This window comes from Monodon monoceros, unplaced genomic scaffold, assembly GCF_005190385.1.
Source record: "Monodon monoceros isolate NGI ecotype Baffin Bay Population unplaced genomic scaffold, NGI_Narwhal_1 Super_Scaffold_4, whole genome shotgun sequence".
NCBI classification, from domain to species: domain Eukaryota; kingdom Metazoa; phylum Chordata; class Mammalia; order Artiodactyla; family Monodontidae; genus Monodon; species Monodon monoceros.
The window spans coordinates 20,023,160-20,051,082 of NW_021703781.1; the positions used below are offsets into that span (position 1 = coordinate 20,023,160).

Genomic DNA, 27,923 nt, shown 5'->3' on the forward strand with positions numbered 1-27,923 from the left:
TCAGGAAAACTGCAGCTGTTGCAGTTGATGTTTATGGAAGGTGGGCGGGTGCACGGCTTGTTGGAGGACTGGCTGCAGTGGGAAGGCCCTGCTGTGCCTGCAGCCGGCCTTTAAAGTCCTGAACAAGATTGGGACGCCTAGGAAGGGCATGTGCTCTGTTTGCCCTGTGGCCGCAGGTGGGGTTTACTTCATGCACACACCCTGGTACTTATATCTCTGATGTTTCTTGACTGTTTAAAATCTACTCCACTTTTATCCTTTTGTTTTCCTTGAGGTCTTGGTGACCAGCAGTTTAGGTTTTTTTTTATGACTGCTGAAGAGATTCAAGTCATCAGAGTGACCAGACCGTGGTGTCCCCTGGGTTTTGTTCTGATGCCTCCGGCTTTCTAATTCGCTCCTGCTTTTTCCCAGCCCCGAATGGCATTCACATCCAGGAGCATTTGTGCCTTTACAGGGTTAGCTGAGTTCTGTAGGAGAGGCGTGGTCAGCTGCTGTCAGCTGAGAAAAGAGGAAGGGGAGGCGAGGTGGGATGGGCAGCCCCCCAGGGCCCCTGCTCTGGCTTTGCTTGGAGAGCTCAGAAGGCTGCCTTATGCCTGGGGAGCACCTGATCCTGTGTGACTGGCCCAGGGCCGGCACATCCCATGAGAGATGCCTTCTCTTTCCTCCTGAACGCGGCTTGCAAGCCAGCTTGCCTTCCCAGGACTGTGTGTCAGCAGGGGGTGCCCTCCTTCACTCTTTCACACACCATTTCCAGGGTTGAGGGGCTCAAAGTGTGATCCACATACACAAATGGCTAGTAATCTAGTCATTTGTCCCCATTAGTTACTCTTTAAAACAGGGCCCAAAACTCATCCTAATTTGGGAAAGACAGCATTCTGCAGCCCCCTCTTAGAGATTCAAAGCAGACACCAGCGTATTAAAGGCCCTGAGCAGTTCTGCACGAGAGAAACCTGTTTAACCCGGCTACCTTCCTTTTCCCCAAACCTGTTTGAACTTTCCCCCCAACATCTATTACTATATTTCATCTATTTTGAGACACCTTTTTGTTTGAGTCCTCTGAAATCAGCAATGCATTGTACAATAGTTGCATCTTTAAATTATTATGGGCAGTATTTTTTCCTCTCTTCATATTACGTAAAATAATGATGTGTCTGCAATCAGTGGTGTCTTAAATGTGATAACATATGTGGTAATATGCCCATGTTGGGAAACACTGTCCTAGGGTTTGCGGAACTGGAGCCAGCAGCCTGGGCCCCATGCTTCCTTCTGAGCCTCTCATCTCCAGCGTGGTTGGGGCCAAATGTTTAGGGCCTCTTGGGAGCCCAGAACAGTGCTGAGAACAGAAGGAGGAGGGGGGGAGGAGGAACCAAAGCCCTGAACCACAAGGACCCGCCCTCCTACGCATGAGGCCCTGGGTCCCCCCAGCCTTCCCCTACCCTGCCCACCTCTGTGCTCCCTGGTGACTGTTTCTTCTACCCTGCGTTAGTTTCCAACGCCGCTGTAACAAAGTACCACGAACTGGGTAGCTTTAAATCAGAGTGAATTATCTCACAGTTCTGGAAGCTAGAAGTCCAAAATCAAGGTGCCAGCAGGGCCATGCTCCTTCTGAGACACTGGGTTAAATCTTTCCTTGCCTTTTGCTAGCTTCTGGTGGTGGCTGTCAATCCTTGGCATTCCTTGGCTTGTAGTCTCCAGTCTCTGCCTCTGTTGTCACATGGCATTTTCCTCTTATAAGGATACCAGTCAGATTAGGACCCACACTCATGACCTCCTCTTAACTTGATTACATCTGCAAAGACCCTATTTCCTAATAAGGCCACATTTACAGGCACCCAGAGTTAGGACTTCCGCATATCTTTTGGGGGGCCACTGTGCAACCCTAGTAATACACCCTATACTTCTTCTCCCTATGACTGTTGCTAATGTTCATGGGTGGGCTCAGGTCATGTGCCCAGGGGCCCACACTCCCCTTGGAATGGTCACTACAGCCCCACACAGACATTGACATTGATACCAAGGCCTTGGGCCCCTGACCCCAGTGCAGCCCCTGCCCCTTTGTGATGGAAGTGCCTCCAACCAGGAGGTCCCCTGGAGTAGCCGGAATGTGGGTCTCCTTCATAGTAAACCGTGGTGTTATTCCCTTTTCGCAATGTTAATTACTGCTTCAACTGTATAATTAGTCAGCGACAGAATTAGTGGTAATCCCAAACCACCAAAGGATAACTTGGACTCACTGAGGTTGACAGATGCCCCTGCCTGTCAAGTGGTGATGTGACTTCCAAGTCAGAGGGAGAAACAAACCTTTCCTTTCCTGCTGACCTTGACCTTCATGACTGGACTCAGAGTTTTGAAACTCTACTGATTTTTCGGAAATGTTATCAGCCCATTTTTATTAATTTTTTTCCCCTTTTGACGATTGTTATGGGCAGTGGTTTTTCTTTAATTGCTCTCTAGTAATCTACACACTAGGTTTAAAAAAACCCCCAAAAACCCTAAAGTGGCTTTTAGCTGCTGCATATCCTTTCTGGAGTGGGAAAGGTATGAATAATATATAAAGAAGAAAGATATTGAAGCCTTTTTACTCCGATGACTTGGCTAAACAGAAACCTCTCTTCAGAGCTGCCCAGTCGGGGATAGGTGCCTAGCTGCGTCCAGCCTCCCTCAGAAGGCCTGGCCAACACTTTGTCTCACTTGTGAAACCTCCCCTTTTTTCTCCTCTTGTCATTTATCACTCAGGATATTGTATCCATAAATACCAATTAGATCGTAAGCTTCTCGAGGATAAATTGAGTTGAACATTTCCTTGTTTCTGTTTCATGGTTCCTAGCAGGCTCTTTGCTCAAAGGTTAAGTTAAAAATGTTTGATTTGCAGTGTGGTCACAGTTAAATTCTGGGGGCTTAAAATATTACTACTTTCCAGCCAAAGGAAGGAAAATATTTCCTTTTTCCACAGCATTTAGGCTGGTCACTTACCTTTCTCTGCCTGTTTCCTTATCTGGGAAGGTGGTTGGATTGTCTCAGAAATTCTCTCCATCCATGAAATCTGAATGTCTAGCGTTCTGGGTGGGTTTCTGACGAAGGTATAAACTCTCATCAACTAGCTGGATTGCAGACAGGAGGGAAGGCTTTGTGTCTCATGTACAGAATTAATTCATGGAGCAGAGCAAAGGTAGGCATTTCATGAAAGCAGAGTTTTTGTTTGCCCTGTATTCCAGCGCAGGTCTGGACTCAAGAGAGACATCTGTCCCCGTGTTTGTTTTCCATTATTTGCTGGTAATAATGGTTGTCGTTAGAAAGTGGAGAGTTGCCGGGGGCCCTTCAGATGTTTTGTTTAATGAGCCTTCTCTAGAAGAGCAGTTCTTCTGGCTTCAGTGGAAATGGGAAATGTGGGACGAAGTCTCAGCAGCGGCCGGCAGGAAGGTTGAGGCCAAAGATTTGAAGAGGAAGTTAGAGGGAAGCCAACTGCTGCAAAAAGAAGCTGAACTTGAATTTAAAGGAAAAAATAAAATAGAAACCCAGAACACTGGATTCATCTCTGGCTCTGCTGCTTATTATCTCTGTGACCTTGGAGAAGTCACTTAATTTTCTAAGCCTCCCTTTCCTCATCTGTAAAATAGGTGTGATGGTCCTGCCCTGCCTGCCTTACAAGGCTGTCAAGAGGATCAGATGAAAGTGCTTTGGAAACTGCAAACCACCTTGCGAGTTACAGGGGGTCATTGTTCTCCTGATCATCATTGTAACTTAATAACCGACTTTGTAAGAATTCTGTGGGCGGCCCCTTCCCACCTGATGCAGCCAGTCAAAGGACCCCCACCCATCAGACCTAAATGTGTAGGTCTAGCCCTGGAGGAAAGAGTCAGAGCTTTTCAGAATTCACTGGCATCCCTGTGATGTTACAGGGGGAGGAGGCAGGAAAAAGGGGGAAGCAGAGGCAGGCTGTCTCATCCCGACCCCAATATCCCCACATAATGTGGACGAGCCCATAGGCTGCAGCTCTGGTGCCTCTGCAGCAGGGTGACTGGACACCACAGCTCTGAATGGGGGAACCAACTGATGTAAAGGGGAGGATAGATCCTTTATGGAGGGCAAGTTGGTATTTGGGGGACTCATTGCCTAATAAAGAATATTGAACCCAGAAGCCTCTGGTTGTAGCTGAAAGAACTCTAACTCAGGGCTTCCCTGGTGGCGCAGTGGTTGAGAGTCTGCCTGCTGATGCAGGGGACACAGGTTCGTGCCCCGGTCCGGGAAGATTCCCACATGCTGTGGAGCGGCTGGGCCCGTGAGCCGTGGCTGCTGAGCCTGCGCGTCCGGAGCCTGTGCTCCGCGACGGGAGAGGCCACAATAGTGAAAGGCCCGCTTACCGCAAAAAAAAAAAAAAAAAAATCTAACTCAAAGTTATATAAGCAAGAAAGGGAATTCTAGGTTCACATAACTGGGAGATGGAGTTGTAAGTTGGCTTCTGTTGACAGGGACTCATCTGTCTCTTATTGTTCTTTCAGTCTTTGTGTCGGCTTCTTTTGTAGGCCACCTCTCCCTTATGGTGGCAGAGACAGCCCTGGCAGCCCTAGCTGACACCTCACCTAAGAACTAGAGGTCTCAGAGGTGGTCTTGGAGAGGGTAATGATTGGCTGACGTGGATCACATGCCCATCCTGAACCAATCATGATGGCCAAAGTGGGGGACTCTTTGGAGGGTAGTTATCTAAAGAGATGCTAGACAGCAAACAAAGCTTACCAGAAGTCTTGCTGCCCTTTCCAGAAGTTGTTCCTTGGTGTCCTTTGCCTGGCAGAGGATAGGACTGAACAGACCATGCATTTAACCCAGGTAGTTCTTATCAAACTAGCAGCAAACACGTACTGATTTGCAGGACTCAGTACTGGGGGAGGGAAGTAAGCATGTTAAATTGCCCTGGGCTTCAAATTGCTTATCATCCAACTGAGGAAGATAAGACATATATACATAAAAAATTACGAGCATCCCAGTATTTGCAAGTACATGAGTGACTAAGAAAAGGGAAGGGCCCTGGGCTTGCCACAGGTGCGACTGTGAGCAAGTCATTCACCTGGTTTGGTTGGAGCTTCCTTATCCATAAACCGAGAAGGTAAGTTAATATTTGTCTCGCATTTCCTGAGGTGCAAGTGTGATTTACAGAAGAGAGGCCAACTGCCATTTCTTTTAGCAATCACAGACACACCCTGGAATCAAGGTCACTGCTCAGGGACAGATCAGGAGCTGCACTGGGCTTAACAGTGACCTCTTGTAAAATGCCTTCAGGGAACGGCCCCCCTCAAACCCATCAACTCCCGCTAGCAGGTGTGTGGAGTATGCAGTATTTAGCATTGTCCTGACATCTTAAGGCCGCCTTTCTGGTCTCCTTCTCTGACCCTAACTCCTTGGAACCCTACTGACCTGTGTTCGTGTTTTTTTTTTAAAAAAGGGAGCAGTGGAGAGCTGGGGTGGGGCAGGGGTCTTGCAGAGCCGCAGAAGTGTGGGCCAGCCCCATGCACCCTAAGGCCAGGTTCCTTCCCGACCTAGAGGCAGCTGAGACCGTTTTCACTTATCTTGCTTGAAAACTTCAGGCCTGGGTCCTGCAAAGGTGCTGCTTGAAACCTGATCCCTTTCCGCATGAAGGGCTGAAAGCTCTTACCCGTTGTGTGTTGACACTGACACCAATAAGCAGGAGATGCCCGACCCATCACCTGGAACTTGAGCACAAGAACCTGCTTTTACTTAGACCTTTCATTCAACTGAAAATGAGACCTTTGACCGGTCTGGCAACTGAAAAATTTCCCAAGCTATTGTTTTTAAGTTATGATGAAAACCAGTGTAAAACATGAAATAAATAAATGGTTTTATTTTTTGAAAACCATGAAAACAGTAAATAAATTAATTAAATTAAAATGTTAACAAAATAAAAAGTACCCATATTTTCATCCTAGCACGGTGTTTGCTTTTGTGCCTAGTATTTCCCTATGCACAGGTGGTTTATAGTTGCTCACGGGAAGTTTTCGTTATCTTCATTAAAGATCAAAGCAAAAGAACAGAGTCAGAAGCTGCGAGGAATCATGGATGTTGACGAGACCCCCAAAGAGAGATGTAGCTGTTCCTGATGTGCTGAAGTATCACTTTGATGCTGACCTTGGGGATCCTTGTCCCCGAGGTCTGTCCGGGAGGCAGTTTTATCCAACGGTTATGAATTTGGGCTTTGGATTCAAATTCTGGCTCTGCCACTTACTGGCCGTGTGCTTTGACAAGTTACCTAATCCCTCCCAGTCTTTACTTGCTCATCTGTAGAATGGGGATCATAGTAGTACCTATTTCATAGGGTGGAGAGGGTTAAAAGTAAAATGACGCATATGAAGTACTTAGCGACTGGAGTACAGAAAGACTCAATGAATGATGGTTAAGTAAAGTGCTTTTGGTGTTCTAGTAATTCTTCCTCCTGAGAGGAAGCACCTCATACACCAAGTTCATTTTTTTAACTGAGTAGTAGTGTAAGCACCACAGGGGTTAGGCTTCTGATGGGAGCCCAAAGAAAACCCTAAACTAATTTGAACCACCTGTAACATCAGGGTCAGAATTTCCCACAAAGCTGTGACAACTGCTTCCCGGCATTCTCCCTTGGTCTCTTTCCTTTGGACCATAGAAGCAGTTTTTTGTTTTTGTTTGTTTTAATTAACTTATTTATTTATTTTTGGCTGCGTTGGGTCTTCGCAGGCTTTCTGTAGCTGCAGCGAGCGGGGGCTACTGTTCGTTGCGGTGCGCGGGCTTCTCATTGCAGTGGCTTCTCTTGTTGCAGAGCACAGGCTGTAGGTGCGCAGGCTTCAGTAGTTGTGGCTCGCGGGCTCTAGAGCGCAGGCTCAGTAGTTGTGGCGCATGGGCTTAGCTGCTCTGCGGCATGTGGGATCTTCCTGGACCAGTGCTTGAACCCGTGTCCCCTGCATTGGCAGGCAGATTCTTAACCACTGCGCCACCAGGGAAGTCACGATAGGAGCAATTTAAAAACAACGTCATCATGGGGAATTCCCTGGCGGTCCAGTGGTTAGGACTCCACATTTCCACTGCAGGGGGCACGGGTTTGATTCCTGGTCGGGGAACTAAGGTTCTGCATGCCACATGGTGCAGCCAAAAAAAAACCCCCCAAAACATTGGCATCATGTGGTATAATACAGTGGAATATAACTCAGTCATTAAAAGGAATGAGGTACTGATACATGCTACAACATAGGTGAGCCTTGAAAACATCATGGTAGATGAAAGAAGCCAACCACGGGGGACCACATATTGTAGTCCATTGATATGAAATGTCCAAAATAGGGAAATCTCTAGAGACAGACAATGGATTAGTGGTTGTTGGTGAATGAGGGGGTTTGGAAAGAAATGGGGAGTGACTGCAAATGGGTACGGAGTTTCTTTTGGGGATGACGGAAAATTTCTATAATTAGATAGTGTTGATGGTTGCGCAACTCTGTAAATATACTAAAACCCACCAAAGTGTACACTTTAAAATGTGATAGGTGAATTATTTCTCAATAAAGCTATTATTAAAAAAAAAAAACCAACCAACCAGCGGTATAACTGCTTCCTGTTTTATGAACAACAAGCAAGGCTGCCTTGAATGAATGAATGGGCCACCAACCCTTGTGATCAAGCAGCTACCAAGCATTTATTGGGTTGTCCTGGGTGCCAAGGGCAGATGTAAAGAATCCTAAGTTGTGGTTCTTCCGTCAAGGAGCTTGAGAGGGTAAGAACAGAAATTCAGTGTGAGAAGACTTTGGTTCATTCACTGATTCCTTTACCACCCTCATTCGTTCAAGTATCTGTTGTGTTCTTACTGTATGCCAGGCAACCATTCTAAGTTCCAGAAATAGAGCAGTGTGTCAGAGCTTAAAGCTTGGTAGAATCAAATACAAAGATGGCGTCAGCTTTATAAAAGAAAAGCTGTTTTTTTTTAAAAAAAGCCAACCACTACTTAAGAAAAAAATTAAAGAGCTCAGGGGACCCAGAATAGCCAAAACAATCTTGAAAAAGAAGAACAAAGTTGGAGGACTTTCACTTCCCAGTTTCAAAATTTCAAAGCAGTAGTAGTCAAGACAATGTGGTACTGCCATAAGGATAGACATATAGATCAGTGGATCAAAACTGAGAGTTCACTATGTCAATTACATCTCAATAAAACTGGGGAAGAAAGAATGGGGAGTCCAGACATACCCATACTTTATAGTCACTTGATTTTTAACAAGGGTGCCAATGAGGGAAAGAGTAGACTTTTCAACAAATGGTGCTGGAATTTGATAGTGGATATCCACATGCAAAAGAATGAAGTTGGACCTCTACCTCATATCATATACAAAAATTAACTCAAAATGGATCAAATACCTAAATGTATGACCTAAAACTATAAAACTCTTAGAAGGAAACATAGGTGCGAATCTTTGTGACCTTGGATTTGGCAGTGGGCTTTTAGATATAATACCAAAACTACTAACAACAGAAGAAGAAAGTAGATAAGTTGCACTTCATCAAAATTAAAACCTTTTATGCTTCAAAAGTCACCATCAAGAAAATGAAAAGATAGTGAGACAGTGAGAATGTAACATCAGAAGTAAAATTAATAGATTTTAATTGATTCTGGAGGAGAATGTGTGAGGGTAACTGGGGTAAAGAATATTAGATAGTGGCTTAATGGTTTGGAATCTTGCCCATCATGGCCTCCTCCGTTGGTGCTGTATCTTGGTCTTGGCATACGGTCCCGTCATCTTTCTCTGTCCCACTGAGGTCCACCCCAATCACTGCACACATTGGTCTTGAGGAATATAACCACATCAAACCAGTTTACTCCTATCTGACCAAGAGGGACTTCTGTTAAAAACATCCCCCGGGTGGAAACAACACAGGTGTCCAGCAACAGATGAATGGATACACATACAATGGAGTATCATCCAGCCTCAAAAAGGAGTGAACTACTGATACAGGCTATAACATGGATGAATCTTTGAGACTATGCAAGGTGAAGTAAGCCAGATACAAAAGGACAAATACTGTATGATTCTGCTTACATGAAATATCTAGAATAGGCAAATTCATAGAGATAGAAAGTAGAATCGTGGTTGCCTGGGACTAGGGATAGGGGAAATGGGGAGTTAATGCTCAGTGGTTATAGAGGCTCTGTTTAGGATCATGAGAAATTTGGGGAATGGTGGTGATGGTTGTACAACGTTGTGAATGTACTTAGTGTCAGTGAACTGTACACTTAGAAATGGTTGCGGTGGAAAATTTTATGTGATGTATATTTTACCACAATTAAAGAACAAAATCCCCTGGGGAATCAGTGGAGCTCTGGACTAGCTGGAATTGGTGTCTGAGCTGATGGGGAAGGAACCCAAGGCATGGAATGGACCTCAGATGTAGGGTTTTCTCTGACTTGAAATGCTGTTTTTGTCTTTATGGATAACATAGCCATTTGTGGAAAAGGGTAAGAAATTAGAGAAAGATGGGTAGGGCTTGATACTTAAGTCCATACTTCCATTCTCCTATAGTCAGGAGTGAGCAGGACTGTGTGAAGCTGTCTGTCTAGGGACGCCCGGCTGGGAGAGGTTTCTCTTCCACCCTTCCAGGCGGGGCAGTGGTCCTACGGGGTCTGAGTGACTCCTTCTGGCCGAAAGCACAGCGCGGTGGGGCTGGACCCTGTTGAGAAGCAGGCAGAGCATGAGACTTCCCCGGAGCGCTTGAATCTGATGTGATACTGTTTCTCCCTAAACAGAAAAGGGAGATTTCATTGCCCTGGATCTTGGCGGGTCTTCCTTTCGAATTCTGCGGGTGCAAGTGAATCATGAGCAAAAACAGACTGTTCATATGGAGTCCGAGGTTTACGACACCCCGGAGAGCATCATGCACGGCAGTGGAAGCCAGGTGGGTCCCTGCTCCCTTCCGATCAGCCCCTGTGGCCCAAGCATCAGGCCCCAGGGTACCTCCAGGAGCCAGACCCCAAAGCACTGGGAGTCCATCATAGGCACGAGTGGAGGACTCCTGGGTGGAAGAGCGTGACTGCTTGAAGAGACCCCACCATGTGCGTGAACTGGTGGATGGGAGGGGGGCTGCTGGGACTTTCAGGTAAGGGGTGCGAAGAGGAGGTAAATGCATCAATTCCCTAAGGATCCAGGGGTTGGTTCCCCAGCAGAGGGGTAGCAGAGCCCATGGGTGAAAACCCTTCTTCCAAGCCATTGTCCTCACCCAGTTCACCAAAGGCCCAGGCCTCATAGGTTATGGCTGTCACCTAGTGGGGCAGCAGGAGTCTGAGCTCATAGCCCCAGGGCTATTATAAAGGGCTCCTGGCTACCTGATTTAATAGTCTTCTACGAGTCCTTGGCCCAGAAAGCACCGAGGGCAGGGCCTTGCCTGGAAAGTCACCGTCCCTTCCTCTCACACTTGTAACCCCTGCCAACGGAAGCGCTGCTTTCCTTTGCTGGTCGAGGCTGTGGGCATGCTCAGAAGGGCCTGTCCACCCTCCCTGCTTCCCCATGTGGTCGTGGTGGGTGATGGGCTGAAGGCTCACTGAGGACCCTGTGATCAGGGTGTGGGCAGCCCCCGGTCAGGTTTTCAGTCATTTCCGGGTCCTGTTCTACTCCTCACCTTCTCCTGCAGGTGTTCTGGCCGCTCCCATTTGAAGCTCGCCTCCCAAGTCATGGCTGTTGTCAGGATACGTATTATTCAGAGCTTGGCAAATATTTGCTTTAGGGAGGGTGTGTTCACGGCAAGGTTCATGACTAAGTTCTCCAGAAAACTTATTGTTTCTGGGCTGGACTTTGAGATGAGACCCAGAGCCTTCTCTTGGCTCCACTTTGTTCCTAAATTAACATGGGTAGGACCTGATGCAAGCTCTCTGCCTTTTCCTTCTACTAGAGAAAAGGGCTAATCCCGGCCTTTAACCCACTGCTGGCGGGTTGGGTTCAGAGCTTTTCAGACCATGTCACAGTGAGCACTGAAGGGGACACTGTCCCTAGGACAGGTGGGCCACTTTTCAGTCAGCCGCTGAAAGAGTGCATCACTCATCTGATGGACCTGCTGGGAGGTCCCCCTGCCTATCCCTCCATTACTGGGCTTCAGAGACTGGCTCATTCATCCAGTGTGTGCATGAAGGCTGCCAGCAAGTAGGTCTCCTCGTCCTGCCCAGTGGTTGCTGCGTTGCTCCTTTTTGCAGGTGGCCAGCAGCCTCTGGTTGGCATCCTGCTCTCTCCATTTGCCAAAAGTACTGACCTGTCACTGTGTTCCCCGTGGTCTTTGGGTCGAGCCACCTCTGCCTCTTGCTTCACCATTGGGACTCACACCCTGTGCTGCAGACATTCCTGTGTGCTTTGGCCTAACCTTTTCGGAGCAGGGTTTATAAATTAAGGGGATGCCTCCCACCTCAGGTGCGCACTTACTGCGTCACTTCCACAGTGACTTTCTTCTTCTTTTTTTTTTTTGCCACGTTGGGGCACATGGGATCTTAGTTCCCCAACCAGAGATCGAACCCATGCCCCCTGCAGTGGAAGCGCGGAGTCCTAACCACTTGGCCACCAGGGAAGCCCTGTGACTTTCTTCTTATTGCTGCCCCTGGGACCTTGACTCTCCCAGCCTCTGTCCCCATCTTCCCAGCCCCAGGATCACCTTGTTTCCTGCTGTTTCTTCCTCTGCCCCTTTCAAGCAGTCTGCAGAGAAAACATGGTGATGATAATGATGGTGATAACGATAATGTTATATCGTCACAGCAAAATCTTACATAGAGCTTGTTATGTATGTCACTGATCTAAGCACTTCATTTGGATTAACTCATTTAATCATCACAACAACCCTATGGGGTAGGTATTATTATTCCCATTTCACAGACGAGAAAGTTGAGGCTTAGATGTTAAGTAACCAGCCCCTTGGGTCACACAGCACATAAGCGATAGAGCTAGGATTTGAACCCAGGCAGTCTGGCTCCAGATGTTTCAGTTTTAACAACATGGGACACTCATAGGCTGGGTTTTGTCTTTGTTTTTAATAATTAATAAATTAATTTATATTTTTATTAAAAATGTTTGATGGTGTGGAAATGTGAGGGCTTTGGGTAAGGAGGAAGGTCCAAGTGATTGAGGGAGAAGCTTAGCAGTTGAAAAATAGGGGTGAAACCATAACCTCTTGTCTAGAAGTTTGGTGTGAGATTAGCAATAAATATTGGTGGTCCATTTTTCTGAGATCTCTTATCGACCTATCGAATATTCTAGTAAACCAAGGGCCCCATTTTGCCCATGAAGCAACTCGTACTTACAGACTGTGAATTGTGCTGAATTCTTGGGGTTGTGATCTCGTCTTCTGTAATGTACAGGAATTTTTGCTAGATTTTTAAACCTTTTATTCAAAATAATTTTAAACTTACAGAAAAGCTTTAAGATAAGCACAAAGAGCTTTTTATACCCTTTATCCAGATTTCCCAATAAACTATTTGCTTTATCCTCCTTTCTCTCTCTACACAAGCACACACACACAGACACACACACACACACACGCAGACACACACAGACACACAAGGTGTCTCGAAAGTTTCAGTGCAATTTTAAGCTTTAATCATTTCAGAAGCATAAATGCAACCTTCTTAAAACATCACTTATTTAGTTTTGGGAATTTTGAATACTAAATAAATAATTTAAATTTATTTAAATTAAATAAATATACATGTTGTCAGGAAAGAAAAAAAAAAGTTTTTTAGACACTAAAATTTTGCGTGCCGAGAGGCTGGGTAACTTCCCTTTCTGGCTGGTCACAGACGTGGGTTAGCCTGGGGGAACGCCCCTGGGTTAGGGACATTTCCTTAGCAGAGCACTAAGGGGTGGGTGTGTTTGGCTTGAATGGGGGCGGGGGGGCTGCTTCCAGTGCCCCAGCCCTGTGAATCCGCCCTGTGAATCCACTTCTGCCGCTGAGCTCTCCCTGCCTCTTCCTGCCCGCAGCCTGCCTTCCTTCCTTCCACCCAGCGGGCTCTCTTGAGGGCCTGGGAGCCTGGAGCTTCTGAATGCAGATGACGTGGGGCGAGCTGATGGGCTTAGTAATGGGTTTATATCGCTCAGAAATGTAGGTCGCAGGAAGTTTAGCCGGGCTTCTCCGGAGAAGGTGGTCATGTGTCTCCTTAGTCAGTTGCCGCTGTAGCCATGACCTGAGTAATCGTGACTCAGGGACAGAGACTCCCAAGTCAAAACTGACAATTTTTCATTTACCTTGGCAGGAAAGTCAGACTGTTAGAGCTGGGTCAAGGACACCTGGGGAAGGATGGGGATAGGTCTCTGAAGGAGACCCTGCACAGTGGCTGTGAGGGCGGCAGTGATCCCCCAGGCTGCAGAGGCCCCCGTCCCCCAGCCTGACCCCGCTCTGGCCCGGCCCTTGACTGGACTCCTCCTATACAATTTATCTGACGTTTTATTTTAGTTTCCTCTACCCCCTCAATCTGTCAGGGAGCCCTGGCAGATTGGCCAGGAGTGAATGAACCATGGTCTCGGTGAAGACGCCTCCTCTTCTCCCTTTGAACTACAGCCCTGGTCCGGGAGAAGGAGTGGGTGCTGCTGTGGTCTAGTTTTGTTTTGTTTTTGAATTCAGGTAGGAATCAGAAAGCTGTGGATTCTGGCAGGTGGTCCTTGTGCCCTTCCCCCACTCCTCCCTGGGCTGGTCCCTTATTCCTCCATAGCCCTTTATCCAAAACATACCCACACAGACTGGGGACCAGCCCCCGCCCGTGTTTCTCCCCAAATCCCTTTAGATGCGGAGGGAAGAGGAGAGGGGAGGGGACCTGCCCCCTCCTCAGGCATCTGGGAGAGACGTACCCCCGTGGGCTTCACTCTTTACTGTGGGCTCTCTCCCTGACACTTTTGTTAAAATCAAGCCTGAATAAAACTATAAGTTTAATATGGGGGGGAAAAAAAGGATACCCTGCAAGTAAAGCCTTCAGGCAGATGACCTTGTCTGGGAACGTGGGCTGGGGTTGCTTCCTGTGACCGTGCGGTTTGGCTCTGCCAACACTGCCTTCTCTGGGCTTCAAGAAGCTCCATTAGGGCTTCCCTGGTGGCGCAGTGGTTGACAGTCCGCCTGCCGATGCAGGGGACACGGGTACGTGCCCCGGTCCAGGAAGATCCCACATGCCGTGGAGCAGCTAGGCCCGTGAGCCATGGCTGCTGAGCCTGCGCGTTCGGAGCCTGTTCTCCGCAACGGGAGAGGCCACAACAGTGAGAGGCCCGCATACCGAAAAAAAAAAAAAAAAAAAAAAAAGAAGCTCCATTAGCTGTGTCAATCCCATATACAAGGGAGGTCTAATGGTCTGTGTTAGACGACAGCCATGTGAAAAAAACCAGAGGTTACCTGGACTGTGGCATGGTTGCTGAAAGAGCATATATATGCTTTGGTTACATTAATAGAGGCATAGAGAGAAGGGAAAGGGAGGTTCTTAGTTCAACTAAGCTTTCCTCTTGGTCAGAACACATATAAAATATTATATTCAGTTCTGGATACATTTTAGAGAAGAGGGGAGGTATTGGAGAGATCTAATAGGTTGCCTTAGAGGTGGTGAGCGTCCCGTCATTGACAGTATTCACGCAGAGGCTAGGGAAACAGTGTTCTGGGTTCTTTCTGGTGGAGTCTAAGATATGTATACATATCCCGGCCACATGTTGTGGAGCTGGCAAACTTAAATTGCAATCCACTAAATAAATTGTGGTATAGTCACACCATAGAATACTGTGCAGCAGTGAGAATCAGCAGTCTACAGAGACACACAGCGTGGATGACACACACATAGTGTAGAGGAAAAGAAGGCAGACACCAACGAGTGCACCCTGTTGTTCCATTTATACGTAGTAGACAACCAGGCCAAACTAATCGAGGGTGGTGGAAGTCAGAGTGGCTGCCGATTGCCCTTGGGTTGGGTGGCAGCAACAGTGGCTGCACGAGGTGGGTGTCTGGGTGCTGATAACATTGTGTTTCTCCATCTGGATGCTGGTGACACAGGTGGGTGCAGCTTGTGAGAACCCAGTGAACCCTATACTTAGGATGTCTGCACCTTTTTGCATGCATATTATACTTGAGTAAAAAATAAAAATTTGTTAACCTGAAGATTCTGAAATCACGCAAGTGGGCTAGAGGCTAGGAATATATATGTATTCTGCGGAGCTTCTGGAATTGACAGAGTGAGGGAGATAGAGATGGAGATAGAGATACAGAGAAGGGGCCAAATGGCCACTCCACCTGGGTGGCTGCTGGTGATCCATGGCCTGTGTGTTATGGAGGATGAGCTGATTTTCTCTTATTTTTACATTTCCTGAGTACCCAGATAATACATCTTAGTGACCACCGAGAGGCCAGTTCTGTGTGAAGCCTTTAAAAGGCTTCCTAAGCCGTGGTGGCCCATGAAGCAGGCTCTTTTCAAGGGACTCTTCTTTGCTAGTCACACACAGCATGGCTTTTCTTTTTATTCTGGCCGTGCTGTGAGGCATGCAGGATCTTAGTTCCCCCACCAGGGATTGAACCTGTGCTCCCTGCAGTGGAAGTCCCCAGCATGGCTTTTCATGCAGGGCCACTGGGTGCCTTGGGTATGGGCAGCTGGGGTAGCCGTGCTCCTCTCTGTGTGGGGCAGAGAATTGTTCACATTTTTCCTGAAACGCTAAGTCCCCTTCCTCCCTCCTGACTGTTCTCTTGTGCTTCCTCCAGCTTTTTGATCATGTCGCTGAGTGCCTGGGAGACTTCATGGAGAAAAAAAAAATCAAAGACAAGAAATTACCTGTCGGATTCACGTTTTCTTTCCCTTGTCGGCAATCCAAAATAGACGAGGTAAGACATTCTGGGATTATAATGCTCCACAGAAGCCCCATAGGGGAAATGCTAACGAACCCTTTCCCTTGACTACTTTTCCCTTTTGCTTACAGGATGGCTTGTGTATCTTGTATTTTTTAGAAATATTTGTAGAAATTAATGTAAGGTCATGATAATCATGTTTATTTTTTAATTGCTTTAATTATATATGTATTTTTGGAGACGAATCTTTTTTTTTTTTTTTTTTGCGGTACGCGGGCCTCTCACTGTTGTGGCCTCTCCCGTTGCGGAGCACAGGCTCCGGACGCACAGGCTCAGTGGCCATGGCTCATGGGCCCAGCCGCTCTGCGGCATGTGGGATCTTCCCGGACCGGGGCACGAACCCGTGTCCCCTGCATCGGCAGGCGGACTCTCAACGACTGCGCCACCAGGGAAGCCCGAGGGGACCATTTCTTAAACTCAAGCAAGGGAAGGAAAACAAAGTAGGTTTAGTGACCTTTCACAAGGCCTGTTGTTGGTACAAGTTTCCCTTGCTTTTGAGAACTGAGGCTTGATAGCCACACTCCCTGGGCAGAGACAGGGTGAGACACCCCTCCTCCCACAAGGAGAGGTGGGAGATGGCCTGGGAAGCGACAATGCTGGCTGTATGCTTGTTCATCAGTGGCTGTGGCCCGAGTGCCATCCCTGTGTGGGCTGGGCTAGGCCCTGGGAAAGAGCTGCAAGCAGACGTGGCCTGTCCCCCAGAGGTGCAGTCTTTCAGGGAAGGAGGCATTACAGAAGTGGAGAGGGAACGTCCTCAGGGGCACAAGAGCCCCCGCAGGGCAGGGCAGATGTGCCTGGCAGAGAATGAGTCAAAAGTGCGCCCCCCACCTGCCAGCCTTGATTCCCATCCGGAGAGGGCTTCCTAAACTGGGCATGCTGCCTGCCAGGAAGCCAGTGGGTCACAGGCTTTAATTATCCATCTGGAGACCTTTGCCCACTCCTCAAGGCTGCCCGGGACCTTCAAAGTTGTCCAAATCTAGACCAGCTGCCTTTTTCCACAGATGAGCAAAGTGGGCCTCAGGGGAGTTGGGGAAACGGCCCACAAGGAAATGGGCAGAAGTGGTGGGAATAGGATAAATCTACTGATTTCCAATCCACATTCTTTCCACAATACCATGTTCTCTGAGGCTTTTGGGGGCCTGAGGGTTGAAGGGAAGAAAACAGAGTATCCAGGGGCTTTTGGAATGCCTGGCTCGGCTGCAGGCTGCTGCTCGCCCTTCCCGGTGCATCCTGCAGGCTGTGTGGCTTTCAGAGCGCGGGGCAGCCCAGTGTGGACAAGCTTCCCATCGCTGTGTCCCCCCGGAGGCTACAGGGCCTGAACTGCAGCCCCTCCCAACCCTGCCGCATTTATAGTGACTTCCTCCATTTGGAGAAAAAGTCAAGTAGGACAATTATTTTTCTTTTCTAGTATCCTTGATTAAAAAAAAAAATACAGGGCTTCCCTGGTGGCGCAGTGGTTGAGAGTCCACCTGCCGATTCAGGGGACACGGGTTCGTGCCCCGGTCTGGGAAGATCCCACATGCCGTGGAGCGGCTGGGCCCGTGAGCCATGGCCGCTGAGCCTGCGCGTCCGGAGCCTGTTCTCCGCAACGGGAGAGGCCACAACAGTGAGAGGCCCGCGTACCGCAAAAAAAAAAAAAAAAATACAGATGCAATATGTAAAACTATTGAAATAATATAAAGGTGTAAAGCAAAAAGTAAAAATTCCTACCCTTCTACATTCCCAAGTGAATAACCATTGGATGTCTGTCCTTAATGTTTATCCATTAATATACACACAGAGATGGATCATATTGTATAAATTGCAGTGTCACCGCTTACAAATGGCGGTTAAGTTCCAAACTTGGGGAAGAGGCATGAATCATACATAGTCAGTGTTATCCTTTAATCTCAGGACGTGGCTCTTAGAAGTTCAGCAGCCAAAAATTATCTTAGCATTTTGTTTCTGTTCCCAATTTGCCTCTGACAAAAGTTCCTTGGGGCTGTGGAAACCAAGGTCTGGTTTGAAAGCGCAGAAAGGTGATCAGGTAATAACGGCATTTCTCTTGTTCTCTTTTTAAATGAAGTCTGGCTGTGTGCAGTTGACATCAGTTAGATTTGTGTGCCATGTGACACCACGGCACTGGCCAGCCACTGGCTGTATTTGAGGATGAACTGCAGGTTTTTTCCCCATGGCAGCCCCCAGAGAAATCCATTGTGTGGATGGATAAACAGGAGATGGGACAGAGTCTGGCTCTGTTACCCAGTGTGATCTGGAGTGAACCTCTTGTCCCCTCTGGGCCTCCGCTTCTGTCACTGTCCTTGAGCAGACCCCCAAGGGATCTGGGGGTTCCGGGGGCCTCCCAGCCCTCTTCCAACCCCATCTGCTCTCCTTTGCAGGCCATCCTGATCACCTGGACAAAGAGATTTAAAGCAAGTGGAGTGGAGGGAACGGATGTGGTGAAGCTGCTTGAGAAAGCCATCAAAAAGCACGGGGTAACTTCTCACTGGCCACTTGCCTTGACTACCCGGAGGTGGGGGGGGTGTGGGGAGAAGGCTGTGTGACCAAGGCTCTTTCAGGGGACAGTAGTGCATGGCCTGAGCCATCACATGGTGGGGGGGAGGGCAGTCCTTGAAGACCCAGGCAGGTGAGTGGTGAGAGTTCTCGGTCTGGAAGGTCGGGGCTGGTTCAAAGCAGAGCTGTCCGAGGTGCTGCCCCAAAGAGCCAAGCCCTTGGGCAGGGGATGGCCTCCTTCCAACAGGAGGGCAGCTGTGCAGGGGGCTGGCATGGTCGAGTGCAGCCTGCCGGTGTTGCATCAAGTGCAGAAAGAACATGGATGCAGTGGGGTGGTTTGCACAGGGCTGTGGCTCTGTGAGTAAAGTCCATTCTGAAAAGAATCTTAAGCCAGATAATGAAGGGCACCTTGCCGTCTCCACAGCGTGACCACTGCGCTCTAATCCAGTGAATTTGAGTGCCAGCAGTAATGAAAGCAGCACCGCCCACGGGGGCAGTGGCGGCTGTGAAAATAGGAGCCCTCCCACCAGGCTGTCTTGAAGCTTGTGATCTCTGCTCCACGTGTGTGTGGACGGTGACACCCCCTTTTCTACCCCAAGGACTATGACGCCAACGTTGTGGCTGTGGTGAACGACACTGTGGGGACCATGATGACCTGTGGCTACGACGACCAGCAGTGTGAAGTCGGCCTCATCATTGGTAACGCCCACCGTGTCCTCGTCCCTTCCTGAAGCCGGTGTTTCCAGACGGCACCGCCTCCTCTCTCATGACTTCGTGAGGTCACAGCTTCTGATCTGGTCTCTCTCTCCAAGGCACGGGCACCAACGCGTGCTACATGGAGGAACTGAGGCACATCGACCTGGTGGAAGGCGACGAAGGGAGGATGTGCATCAACACCGAGTGGGGGGCCTTCGGGGACGACGGGGCCCTGGAGGACATCCGCACCGAGTTTGACCGGGAGATTGACCGGGGCTCACTCAACCCCGGGAAGCAGCTGTGAGTCCCACCCTTTCTAACTAGTCATATAGAGGACTTAGGGGACACTTAACGGAAGGTTTGGGGTGGGAGGTGAGAGGGGCAGGAAGCCAGGTGATCAGAAAAGGAAAAGCCCATCAAGTGTGTGTTGTCTCTCACTTCTTTGGAGAGATACACAGCTGTGAGTTCTGCAGCTTTAAAATCGTATTTTATTTTATTTTTATTTTTAAATTTTTTTTGGCCACACGGAGCGGGTTGTGGGGTCTTAGTTCCCCGACCAGGGATCAAAAAGCATATTTTAAATGATTTTCTCTTTGTTTAATTACACTGTTATTGTGTCCTTGTAAAACATTTTGAAAATTAAAAGCACAGAGTCATTAGCACAAAGCTAAGGTTTAAAAGCGTTTCCATATGCTGTCCTCGCTAGGGTTGCTGTTCAGGGTGGGAGAGGCCATCCGTTCATTCAGCACACATTTCTTGAACACTTAGGATGTGCCAGCTCTGTGCTAGGCTCCAGGGATACAAAGTAGCACCTTCCCTTCTACGACTTAAGGTCTAGTTGGGGAGGGAAGTCACACATGCAAATACCTGTCATGCAGAGGAGTGCGTGAGAGCCATGTGAGTCGTGCAGACCTTGGTGAGACCTTCTTCCATGTCACGTATAGGCAGATGGGTCAGAGCTGATAAAGAACATCACATCAGACTTCTGGGGCAAGTGGGTTTTGGCCTTGGGGAACTCTGGCTACAGAAGTATGAGAGATATTATTCAGGCTGGTGTGGGCATTGCTTCCTTTGAGCTACTTGTTTCCTGAAGTGCACACTCATATTTCTCTGTGATGCTAGCGTGCTGCCAGCTCTCTTTGATCGACCTCCCAGCAGCCTTATCCTGGAGTTGGATGCTGTCAGCCCTCTGGGAGATGTTCATTGACCCTCTTGGCTTAACAGCCCTTATCCTATGTCAGAGAGATGCTGTCAGGGAGTTGATTTGTCATTTGGAAACCTGTTTTACCTATTACCCAGGCTGGCGGCTGGGCTTTCCACCTGAGTTAATGGAATTGCGTAAATGACCGGCCCCCCCTCCACTGGGAGTTGTGGTAGTGAATAAATGAGGTCTCTCACTGAGAGACTCCTGAGTTCCTAGGCGCAGCGTTGAATATCTGCTTTGCATGCCGAAGCACCAACCAGCTTGGTAATAAAGAGCCCCAGCTCTGATAGCCAAAGGTTTTTTCCCCTCAATCTATTGACCTAACCCCCAATTCTAAAACCTGACCCCAGCTGACATGAAACTATTTACTGCACCTGCTTATACATGTCAGTGGAGATCTATGCTTGATTATACTACTGCCTCAGGCCCCTCTGGGTTTATTCTGTACTCTGTGGCATATGTAACATATTACATCTCTAAAATCCTCAAATGTCCACGTTCCCAAGCACATATGACCCCAGGGGTTTCAGATAAGAAATTACGTACCTGTAGTTACTATCAATCACTTAATCAGAAGTCACCCTTCTTAGCAGAGCAGGTAGGGCAGTTACCTGTGATAACTGAGCAGATATGGCCCAGGCCCTTGTCTGTTTCCTTAGCCTCAATGTAGGGATCCTACATGGCTTGGGTGGAAACCTGGATTCTCTGCCCTCCTTTTTTTTTTTTTCTTTCTTGCGGTACGCGGGCCTCTCACTGCTGTGGCCTCTCCTGTTGCGGAGCACAGGCTCCGGACGCGCAGGCTCAGTGGCCATGGCTCACGGGCCCAGCCGCTCCGCGGCATGTGGGATCTTCCCGGACCGGGGCATGAACCCGTGTCCCCTGCATCGGCAGGCGGACTCTCAACCACTGCGCCACAGAGAAGCCCCTCTGCCCTCCATTTTGACGTAGTTCTGAATTTCTCTAAAGGGCTGAACCATATCCTCAGGCTGAACTGTGAACTGGGCTCACAGTTGGCTTGCAATAAACATTCTTGGAATGGTGTATGAATAGGGGATGGATGCAAGGATGGGTGGATGGATGGATGGGGGAGTGGAAGATGGATGGTGGATGAGAGGTGTGGCTGAGTGACTGGGAAATGGGTGGCTGGCTAAACAGGTAAATGGATAAAAGAGTAGGAAGGGTGGGGTAAAGTCCATCTCCAATATGCTTCCCTGCTTACTGATTACCATAGGTCAGGTCTTGGTAGGAACAGTTCCAAAGAGATGACAGATGCTTGAGTTGTATCATATATTCCTAGAACTAGGCTATTGGCCAGAGAGTGCTTTGCCAAAGTAAATTTACCTGGTCTCTTAGATTTCTGCCTGATTTTGGGGGTCTTCCCTATGTCTTCTGTGCAATGCCAAGTTCTTCAAAGCCCTTTTGTTTTCCAAGGGAAAGGTGTTTGCTTCATTTGACTGATGGGGAAATTAAGGCACTAGGCTACGGGGATAGGGCAAAGCTGGCCCAAGGCTCTTTGTTGAGGTTTAATCTGGGTTAAGTTTGGGGTTGTCTGTCCTGTTGGAAAGTACATGTTTTGCATAGTGAGCTTCCAGAATGTCTAAGAGGCATCTCATCATTTATGAACAAAAATCATCAAGGATGGTCTAGAGGAATGTTTTTCTTTCTTTTTTTTTTTTTCAGGAATAGATTTTTTTATTTTAATTTTTTAACATTTTAAAAACTTATAGTACATGCTTCTTTATGTATTTAGGCTTTCTGCTTCTTATGATAATTTTCTTTATTTATTTTGTAACCCAAGTATATCTTAGGTCCTGGTCTATGTAATTAAGTCTATGTAAGTCTCTAAGTTCAGATTCTGTTTCTATCATACATTTAGTTTTGGCATCTGATGTATTGATTAGCCCCTTTAAGCCTCAGTTCATTTATCTTTAAAATGAATAGAAATAATACAATTATATCATATGGATGTTTGGGGATCAAATCATATAAGGAATGTAAAACATTTAGCAATACCTGGTATCTGGTAAGCATTGACAAACTATTACCAAGTTATTGTTACATAAATAGTTTATCCTGAGCCATCTTGATCAATGGCACCACTGCTCAAATAGGAAGGTAACCCCCAAACAAATAATCTATATCAACATCTGTTTCTCTGCCTTTGACACTATTTAAAAAATATTTACCAAGGGCATACTATCCTCAAGGTCCTGCTCTAGGCACTGTGGATATGGAAGTGACAAAATAGACTGAAAGGAATGAAAACCAAAACACACATACAACGCGTTTTCATGGAGCTTTCATTCTATTAACCTTTTAGAGAAATGTTTTTCTTTTCTTTCTTTTATTTTTTTTTTTGGCCGTGCCACATGTCGTGCAGGATCTTAGTTCCCCGACCAGGGATTGAACCTATGCCCCCCTGCAGTGGAAGCATGGAGTCCTAACCACTGGATCGCTAGGGAAGTCCCCTAGAGGAATGTTTTTCATTAGAATTACATTAAAAAAAAATAATTTTTTTTAAAAAGGGGAATTCCCTGGTGGTCCCGTGGTTAGGATTCTGTGCTTTCACTGCTGGGGCCCCAGGTTCAATCCCTGGTCGTGGAACTAAGATCCCACAAGCCACGTGGTGCGGCCAAAAAAATAAAAATAAAATAAAATAATAAAGAAGAATTACATAGAGCCCTTTAAAAAGCATACTGTTGCCCAGGCATCCTCCCACCCTACCGACCTTCCCTCCCAATTCTGATTCATTTGGCCTGGGCTGAGGCCTGTCTTCAGGAGCCTAAAAGTGATTCCAGTTTTTAACCGGGGTTGAAAACATAGGTGTATTAGCTCTTTGTAAAGGCTCTGTGTCCAGGTGGGCTCTAGCCCACTATGCACCCTCATCTGTTTTGACTGAAGTTTGCATTTACTGAGTACTGACCATACATGGCTGACAGGAGGGGTAGTGGCACAGTGGCTCCTGCCTTCATTGGTGATGGCTGCTTCAGGACCACGGGGGAATGGCCCTGAGTATTCAGGAACCCCACCCTAGCCCCCAAGCTAGAAGGTCTCTCTCTAAAAAGGATCAGACATGGCCTTCCTCCCTGTCGCCCTCCGTCCTGGGCCTTTGTTGTTTTGGTCCCATACCTGTCTCCTACTGCAGATGTCAGCCCTACCTTCTTTCGTTTTAAATTCCCTGTCTCCTCTTCCTGTCTTCTTGGGCCTCTGGCTCTTCTTCTCTGTTTTGTCTGGAATTCTGAATCCCATTTCCCTGTGATTCCTTCTCACATCTTTCGAAACAAAGGAGACACCACCCCACAAAACAGCAGTAGCAGTGATCATAACAGCAGGAAGGTTTGGTCTGGAAAATTCTTTGGCCTGAATGGTGGTGGAGTAACTCCACTTCTTTTCAAGTCGTCCCCCAAACACCTGCTTACTTACTGTGGCTCTGCCTGCTGCATGGAATCTCTCGGCAGCTCTAATCCTCATTAGGTGGCCACGGACCTCACCCTCCTTCTCTGTCCCTGCGCTGCCTGTCGGGGCAGACCCTGGCTGCCAAGGGAACTCCTGATCGGCGTGCAAGTCCTTGCTTTCCTGTCTGAATATGGTCCCCCCCCGCTTCCCAGTCTCCCCCAGGCCTGTGCCCACCATCAGGCAGTGAGGTTGCAACACCGTGGTGCTGCCCACCGGCCTGTGGTTGTAGGCACCTGACTGCTGAGAAGCGGATCACGACTTGCTTGGTTTCACTGGAGGCTCATGAGAAGTGCTGTTTCCTCATTCTGCTGCTCTGACAGGGACTCTGGGGACTGAGAAAGGACAGGCTCCTGGCCTCGGGCTTCCTTTATCTGGAAAGGGGGATGGCAGTATCTATGTGTCTAAGAGACCATCGTGTAGAAAGGGGAGCAGATCATTCTGAATGTCTCCAGATGGCAGAGCAAAAAGCAGTGGGTAGAGGGGTGTCAGGCAAGGAGGCTGATTTTTGTACATCTGAAGGGGGAAGAACCTGCCTATTGTCATGCTTGCCCAACAGGGGGGCAGACTACCTAGAGGAAGTGAGCTGGAGGTGGACAAGCACAGGCTGGGTTAGGGGTGGGGCTGGTGGCTGCTAGCGCGACAGTAATACAGGTAACATTCAACGATACTGTGTCTATGAGAGAGGCAGAACAGCACAGTGATTAGAGCATAGAATCTGGGTCTGGATTCAACTGGATTAAAAATGTGGATTTGCCACTTATCAGCCCTGTGACGATGGGCCTCTCTATGCCTCAGTTTTCTTTTTTTTTTGCGGTACGCGGGCCTCTCGCTGTTGTGGCCTCTCCCGTTGCGGAGCACAGGCTCCGGACGCGCAGGCTCAGCGGCCATGGCTCACGGGCCCAGCCGCTCCGCGGCATGTGGGATCTTCCCGGACCGGGGCACGAACCCGTGTCCCCTGCATCGGCACCACCAGGGAAGCCCCCTCAGTTTTCTTTTTTTTTAAATTTTCTGTAAACATGTTATGAATACTTTTTTTTGAATTGTATTTAATTTATCTTTTTATACAGCAGGTTCTTATTAGTTATCTGTTTTATACATGTTAATGTATAGATGTCAATCCCAGTCTCCCAGTTCATCCTACTATGCCTCAGCTTTCTTATCTGTGGAATGGGGATAATGATAATGTCTGTCTCATAGGGTTGTAATGAGGATGAAACAAGTTAATACATATAAGGTGCTTAGTTAAGTATGAGACACATAGCCAGGGCCACAGCACTCATTAATCAGGCACCGTGGCACTTTACCTGTTTCAATCCCTATCCTCCATACAACAACCTTAAGGGTAGGCCCTGCCACGAGGCCCATTAAACAGGTAAAGAAACTGAGGCCCAGAGAGGTAAGTAACACAGTAAGTGTCAGGGCTGGGGTTAAGCCCAGGCAGTCTGGCTCCTTTCTGCTCTGAGTCTCCAGATTAGGCTGCACACAGACTGTTCCCACAGGTGTTTGGGGCAGCAACTGGGCAGGGCAGCTAGGACTCAGAAGGGTGCTCTCCTGCCAGGGACCCTCAACACAGCTGTGGCTGGGGAGGTCCTGTCTGGTCCTGTCCAGAGCAGAACAATGAGAACTAGTGTTTCTCTGCACCTTGTTTTGGGGCTAGGGAGGGCCGTGTGCTCAGGTCCCAGCAGCATCCCTGGCTCCTGGGTCTGGCTCTGAATGGCACAGATTGTTTTGCTGTGTCACGGCCAGCTCTGGGTGTGCCAGCTGGGCTCCCTCAGAGGAGAGGCTGGCTGCCCGGATGTGGACCTGCCTCTTATCTGTCCTGCTCAGGGCTTCCTCCTGGCCCTTGGTCAGCCAGGATTCGGGACCTGGATCTGGCTCAGATATGTCATCGAGCCCCAGTCCCTGGCGGCCTCTCGCCTGCAGTGTTGGGCTCAAAATGCTGTTGCAGCCACAGAGCCCACACCTCCCACCACACCTCCCAAGGGAGGCAGGAGAGCGGATCCACTGGGACTGGCCTGTGGCTGAATGTGGCCGGAGCAGTAGGATGAGCTGACTGGTTTTAAGCTACTTGGAGCCCTCTCCTGGAGTGTAGGGGCCCATCACTGGGGAAGGAGTGAGTTCCCCAAAGCACATTCCTGGTCCTTTTGGCTGGAGAAGATCATGGATGCCAGGGAGGTGACCAGCGACAGAGGTCCCATGGGGAAAGGCTGAATTTCAGCCCTGTCATCTTCCCTCGGGGAAGACATTTTCCCTTTCTGAGCTGGGAAATGGAGAGAATACTTCCTGGCCACCTTCCCACAGGAATTGGAGAGCTCCCTGATAGGGTGATGAAAATGAAAGCCCTTTAAAAAGTACAGCATTGGGAATTCCCTGGTGGTCCAGTGGTTAGGACTCTGCGCTTACACTGCTGGGGCCCGTGTTCAATCCCTGGCCGGGGAACTGAGATCCTGAAAGCCGTGTGGAATGGCCACAAAAAAATAAATAAATAAATAAATAAATAAATAAATAAATAAATAAATAAATATATATTTATAACTAAAAATAAGATAAAATAAAATAAAAAGTAAGGCATAAAGTTTTATAAGAGATGATCATATTCTGCTCATTTCTGTCTGGGGGCCTTCTCGTCAACCCCAATCTAAATCCTTATGTTTCCCCGCCTCCAGGTAGCCTTCCCTGCCGGCCCCTGCCCCTTGGTGCTCTCCTCCTGTTTCCTACCCTGGGGGTGGGGGTGGGGTCTGGATGACCCCTGTTCCCCTGCTGTGTGCTCGCTGTTTGATCACACAAGTGCGTGGTCTTGCCTGCCAGTGAGAATGTGAGCTTGTGAGGGGTTGGGCCGTGCCTTCCTCTCCTTTTGTGTCTCTCTCACCCTTTAAGAGCTGCCCCACTGGTGGGTACGTAAGAATGACTGACAAGTGCCTGGACGCTTTTCTCCTGCAGGTTTGAGAAGATGGTCAGTGGCATGTACATGGGCGAGCTGGTCCGATTGATCCTAGTCAAGATGGCCAAGGAGGGCCTTTTATTTGAAGGGCGGATCACCCCGGAGCTGCTCACCAGAGGGAAGTTTAACACCAGTGATGTGTCAGCCATTGAAAAGTAGGTGCCTCCCCTCAAGGCTTTCTGGGGGTGTGGGGCAGAGAAGAACGACAGGTCCCTTGTTACCACTTAAGTCCTGGTTTGCTGGGCTTCTCAAGAGTGTCAGGGCTTTCTGGGCCAGTCTCCCCTCTCTCTTAGCTCACCCATCCTGGGCTGCTCTCCCTGCGGGCACCTGGTGGCATTAAAGAGCCATTTAGTTAGCAGCAAATCACACACACACACACACACACACACACACACACACACACACACACACACACACACACACACACACACACACACACACACACACACACACCCCTACCTGATTAGAATCCTGTTGGTGAACAGGAGCTGACTGAGCCCAGGTTCGGTTAATTCCCCCTTGGGATATCAGGACCTTCTCCAGACAATGTTCCAGGGAAACATAGTGACCTAAAGATCATTAGGTGTTCCCTGAAAAAAGGGTTCTGTGACCAATAGGATTGGAAAATACTTAGAGAAGTACAGTATTCATTAGCATATTAAAGAAAACCCAGTTCACCTTGGGTAACTGGTCATTTCCCAAATTTCCCTTGTGCCTGAAACACCCTCTGCCTCCTCCCGCCCCACTCTGTCTCGGCCCCCACATTCTCTCACTTGTTCACCGCCACAGGTGTTCCCTGGCACAAGTTTGAGAGACATTGGTTAACAGATGAGATAGGACAGATAGACATAGAAGGATAGTCCAGCCAGCCCCCTGGCTGCTACCTTTTGGCCTCAACATAAGAAACCCAGACTTCTCTGCCTCGACAGTTATTTGCAGGCCTTGGGTGAACTTGATGCCAGGCAGTTTGGTGTAGTCAGGCGGCTCCACATCTGAAGGGCTCCTGTCCTGTGGCCAGTTCCGTGCGCCACCAGGTTCTATTCCTGGTTCAGGAGACTCCACGTAGCCGTGTGAGGCCACCTGTTTTTTTTGTTTGTTTGTTTTGTTTTTTGCGGTACGCGGGCCTCTCACTGTTGTGGCCTCTCCCGTTGCGGAGCACAGGCTCTGGACGCACAGGCTCAGCGGCCATGGCTCCGCGGCATATGGGATCTTCCCAGACCGGGGCACGAACCCGTGTCCCCTGCATCGGCAGGCGGATTCTCAACCACTGCACCACCAGGG

At 48.5% G+C, this 27,923-nt stretch overlaps 1 protein-coding gene and 1 non-coding gene across 2 annotated transcripts in view; both read left to right on the forward strand.

Annotated features, from left to right (window-relative positions):
- HK1 (hexokinase 1) overlaps nucleotides 1-27,923 on the forward strand; it is a 70,843-nt gene that overhangs the window by 20,785 nt on the left and 22,135 nt on the right. The window contains exons 3-8 of the mRNA XM_029201207.1: nucleotides 9,764-9,912; nucleotides 15,709-15,828; nucleotides 18,231-18,326; nucleotides 18,945-19,044; nucleotides 19,158-19,341; nucleotides 26,642-26,797. Coding sequence (XP_029057040.1) covers nucleotides 9,764-9,912; nucleotides 15,709-15,828; nucleotides 18,231-18,326; nucleotides 18,945-19,044; nucleotides 19,158-19,341; nucleotides 26,642-26,797 — 805 coding nt within the window. The remainder of the gene's footprint in view (nucleotides 1-9,763; nucleotides 9,913-15,708; nucleotides 15,829-18,230; nucleotides 18,327-18,944; nucleotides 19,045-19,157; nucleotides 19,342-26,641; nucleotides 26,798-27,923) is intronic.
- On the forward strand, nucleotides 26,069-26,140 carry TRNAV-UAC. The gene has a single exon. It is a non-coding gene; the product is annotated as a tRNA-Val (tRNA).